The sequence below is a fragment of the Sycon ciliatum genome, chromosome 1 (assembly GCF_964019385.1).
Source record: "Sycon ciliatum chromosome 1, ocSycCili1.1, whole genome shotgun sequence".
NCBI lineage: Eukaryota > Metazoa > Porifera > Calcarea > Leucosolenida > Sycettidae > Sycon > Sycon ciliatum.
In genome coordinates this window covers 17602428-17607427 of record NC_088643.1, presented here as the reverse complement: position 1 = coordinate 17607427, position 5000 = coordinate 17602428, and the positions used below count along the sequence as shown (strand labels likewise).

The window sequence follows — 5000 nt, the reverse complement described above, 5'->3', positions numbered from 1 at the left end:
GTATCATGTTATCCTTTCACCCATTCACGGCATAGTCCTTCCTCTGCCTGTCGCCATGTATAGACGGTACGTGACCTCTCACTACCCCCGTGCTACGCACGATACCATGCTCTGCTGGGCAAGGCCTCCCTGACTCTTCACTATATCTACACTCATCTGTCTGTAAAATAAAGGACTTCCTTATGTCAGTACATGACACAACATGGTGTCAGAAGTTAGTCAACCAGGTCTACACTTCGAGTAGAAATGGCCAAGTTCGCGCCGCCTGCAGACTTTGATTTCTCCATTCCAGATGCCTGGCCGGCTTGGAAACGCCGGTTTGCGAGATATCGCCTCGCCTCAGAGCTCAACGCGAAAGACGAGAAAGTGCAAATCTCTACGTTGCTCTACTCGCTGGGCCCAGAGGCCGAAACTGTCTTCGATCAACTGGTATTCGACACCGTTGGAGACGAGGACAAGTATGACAAGGTCATGACGAAGCTGGATGCTTACTTTACGCCAGCATTGAACGTGTTTCACCAGAGGACCATTTTCGAACAGTGTGTCCATCTTCCAGGAGAGTCCGTGGAAGAATTTGTTCGGAAACTTCACGCAGCAGCGAAGTTCTGTGACTTTGGTGACCAGAAGGACAACAGAATTCGAGATCGCCTCGTGGCTCACATTCTGGATCGTCAAGTCGCCAAGGAGCTGCAGCTGATTGAGCCCGCAAAACTCACCCTCACGGACGCAGTTCTCAGGGCCAGGCAGGCCGAGAAAATTTCCGGAGACGTTGCAGCGCAAGCCGCCAGGCCGCAGGTCAATGCTGCATCCCGCTTTGGAGGAAAGCAGCAAGATGCAAGGAGTCGCCGCCAGCGCAGCGGCGTTCCGTCGAAGCCTGCACCAACGCCGTCCACGCAGAGGAAGAGCGGCACTGCAGCTTCAACATGTCCGTGGTGTGGCCACGCTGGTTCGCACAAGAGTAACCGTTCTGCGTGTCCTGCGTTTGGTCGCAAGTGTAATTCATGCGGCAAGCAGGGCCACTTCGCCGCCGTCTGTCTTTACACTCCAGCAACCACGCGTGGTGCCAGAGCTGTCGAAGATGAATTGCTCGCGTCCCCGTCGCCATTCATGGGTGGTGTTGCAGAGCTGTCATCCAACGCCAGTCCTTCCCAGTCCACCGACGCCTGGTCAGTAAGTCTGCCTGTTTGCTCGACAAATTTGATATTCAAGATCGACACAGGTGCAGATGTATCATGTATCACGCACTCCACGTATCAGAATCTCGTACAACGCCCTGTACTCACACCATCCACTACCAAACTCCTTGGTCCATCTGGTGCACCTCTATCCATCAAGGGTCAGTTCACTGCAGACACCATGCACAAGAGTGAACTGTTCTCTATGGAGATCGTAGTTATCGATGGTCCTGGATCTACCAACCTGTTGAGTCGCAGAGACTGCCTCCGACTTCGCCTGATCCAGCGTTTAGATGCAGCAGAATCGTGTACCAGCAAGCCAGCACAGCCCATCGGTTGTATGGTTGGGCCCCCAGCTGATATCAAGCTCGTGGACGACGCCACGCCGTACCACTGTGGTGTTGCCCGCCGTGTGCCTCTGCCTCTACAGGACAAGGTCACAGAAGAGCTCGCACGTATGGAGGAAATGGGCATCATCGTCCGGGAAACGGGTCCCTCTGACTGGTGCTCTCCTATGGTGCCGGTTCGTAAACCAAATGGTCGCGTACGGATCTGCGTAGACCTAAAGAAGCTGAACGGCAACGTGAAGCGCGAGCACTTCCCTCTTCCGACAGTTGAGGACACACTGGCTAGGCTCGCCGGATCTACTGTCTTTTCCACGCTGGATGCCAACAGCGGCTTCTGGCAAGTGCCTCTCACGGAGTCTGCATCCAAGCTGACCACGTTCATCACGCCTGTGGGTCGGTTCCGATTCCTCCGGATGCCATTCGGTATAACCTCTGCACCGGAAATCTTCCAGCGACGCCTGCAGGACTTCCTCTCCCACGTCAAAGGTTCCGAGGTATTCATGGACGACGTTCTGGTCCACGCCGCTAACGAAGCTGAACACGACCACCGGCTGGACACAACGCGCCAGGTCCTTGCCGACGCAGGCATCACTCTGAACCCCGACAAATGCCACCTCAAGCAGTCATCAGTCAAGTACCTGGGACACATCGTCAGCGGGTCCGGTGTGAAGCCCGACCCCAGCAAAGTCTCCGCCATTGACGACCTCAAGGAGCCTACGAATGTTCCTGAGCTTCGCCGTGCCTTAGGTCTCTTCACCTACGTCGCCAGATTCATCCCGGAATTGGCTACGATCTCAGCGCCCCTCCGTCAGCTCCTGCACACCGACACTGATTGGTTCTGGGACTCCCCGCAGCAGGACGCGTTCCGTCGGCTGAAAGAGCTCGTCGTTTCAGCCCCGTGCTTAGTGCACTATGACCCCAAGCGTCCCATCATGGTCAGTGCCGATGCCAGCAGCTATGGCATTGGTGGTGTTCTGCTCCAGAAGCACGATGGCGACTGGCGCCCAGTAGCCTACGCCTCCCGTTCCCTGACCAAGACGGAACAAGGCTACGCGCAGATCGAAAAGGAATGCCTCGCAGCGGTGTGGACGTGCGAGAGGTTAGACCAGTACCTCTTCGGCGCTCCCAGGTTCATCGTGCAGACGGACCACAAGCCGCTAGTGCCACTGATCAACACCAGAGACCTGGACAAGGTTCCCATCCGATGCCAACGAATGCTGCTCCGCTTCCTCCGGTACGAAGTCCAAGCCATACACGTTCCCGGCAAGGATCTGGTGGTGGCTGACACGCTTTCACGAGCGCCAGCATCGGCATCAGTTGACAACGTTCTGCAAGACGACATCGGCATGGTTTTATCAACCACTGCCGAAGATCTCACAAGTCCATCCGTTCTCGCCGACCTAGCCAAGGCTACGTCTGAAGATCCCGTGTTATCCAGTGTGATGCGCTACGTCATCCATGGCTGGCCTGCTACCGTCCCTGACGACATCAAGCCGTTCCATCGTGAGCGAGGCCAGTTGTCTCACATGCAAGGTGTATTGTGCCACGGCTTTCGCCTGGTTGTTCCGTCCGTGCTACAGCCTGAGATCCTCCAGAAGCTGCACGATGGTCACCAAGGTGTCACGAAGAGTAAAGCCCGTGCCCGCTTCTCGTCATGGTGGCCAGGTATCTCTGCCGACATCGAGGCGTACGTCGCCAAGTGCACTACCTGTATCAAGCAGCGTCATCAGTCTCCAGAGCCTCTTCAGACAACTCCGTTCCCCGAGCGTCCGTGGCAGCGTATCGCATCGGATCTCTGTGATGTCGACGGCCGCCAGTACCTGATTACTGTCGACTATTTCTCCCGTTACATTGATGTCGCTTGTCTCTCATCGACTACGTCACGGGCCGTCATTACTCATCTGAAGAGCATATTTGCTGCCCACGGTTATCCGGACATCTTCGTCAGCGATAACGGGCCACAGTTCGCTTCCGACGCCTTTGCACAGTTTATGTCGTCGTGCAACATCACGCATCGGACCAGCAGCCCGAAGCATCCTCAAAGCAACGGCGAAGCAGAACGCGCCGTGCAGACTGCCAAACGACTCATCCGTGCGCCAGGTGATCTACAGCAGTCCCTCCTAGCGTATCGCTCCACACCCCTGGCCAATGGCTATTCGCCCGCCGAACTATTGTACGGCCGCAGGCTCCGCACCAATCTTCCGTGCCCACCTGATCTCCTGCAACCCTCCTGGCCAGACATCACTGCTCTCCGGGCCAAGGAGCAGGAGGCTAAGCATCGGCAAGAAGATCACTTCGATCAACGCTTCGCAGCAAAGTCGCTCTCCCCTCTGCCACTGGGAGCGAAAGTGTGGGTCGACGACAAGCGCGAGGGTACAGTGGTTGAGCAACTCACCGATCGCTCCTACAACATCGCCACCTCATCCGGTCTTCTGCGCCGAAACCGTCGTGCAGTGAAGTTGCTCCAGCCAGTGACTCCTCCCGGACCGGTGCCAGCAGTACCACCGGCCGCGCTAGTCCCGCAACAACAGCCTGTGCCTACGTCACAGCCAACTCTCCGTGCTCGCAACAACATCCAGCCACCGCAGAGATTGATCGCTACCATATAACTCTCTCTGGCTTCATGCTATTGCTATTGCTCTCCCGCACATTGCATAGTTCTGTTCTATGTGCCCGGCTATGTACAACCCGTACATGTATCTGTCTTGCCTTTGCTCCATAACAGTTTTTTTCCCAGCTGTTGTGTTTTTTTCTCTCTTCAATTTTTTTTCAAAAAGGGGGAGATGTCCTATCCTGTATCATGTTATCCTTTCACCCATTCACGGCATAGTCCTTCCTCTGCCTGTCGCCATGTATAGACGGTACGTGACCTCTCACTACCCCCGTGCTACGCACGATACCATGCTCTGCTGGGCAAGGCCTCCCTGACTCTTCACTATATCTACACTCATCTGTCTGTAAAATAAAGGACTTCCTTATATCAGTACATGACACAACACTGCCATTCAGCCGAGGACTTCTCTAAGTATTAGTACTTATTATAATAAGGAACCAACCTCAACACATGCCGCAGTTGCTGCAAAGAGCCGGGCCGAGCCGACGAGAACACCTGGCGAAGCCTGCTGAGCAGGCCCAGACAATGCTTGCGCAGCGCTTGGAAGTCGGCCAGCAGTCGACTGATCTAATGGGAGAGACAGATTGTAACGGGCAAAAGGACATGTTGAAGAAGAAGAAGAAAGGTGACAAGACTACAAATGCCACAGCTGCAAGATGGTGTTTACATGTACAGTGAGCTGATCCAGATTTGGAGTCATGCTGGAAATAGACAAATACGAATTTTGTGGGTTTTTCAACCCAGCTCTTCATATTCATACCGCCGTGGCTGAAAGCCAGGCACCACGCACAACAGTCATGCTAACCTGATCTTTGCGAAGAGAGGCGCTCTTCGTGGGATTCTTCCACAAGTAGATGATGCTAG

General features: G+C 54.9%; 1 protein-coding gene across 1 annotated transcript in view; it reads right to left on the bottom strand.

Moving 5' to 3' along the window:
• Positions 1-5000, bottom strand: part of LOC135815789 (BAI1-associated protein 3-like) — a gene marked incomplete in the record, with an annotated part of 25903 nt that overhangs the window by 1655 nt on the left and 19248 nt on the right. The window contains 2 exon segments of the mRNA XM_065329132.1: positions 4579-4703; positions 4942-5000. Of these exon segments, the coding sequence (XP_065185204.1) occupies positions 4579-4703; positions 4942-5000 (184 nt within the window).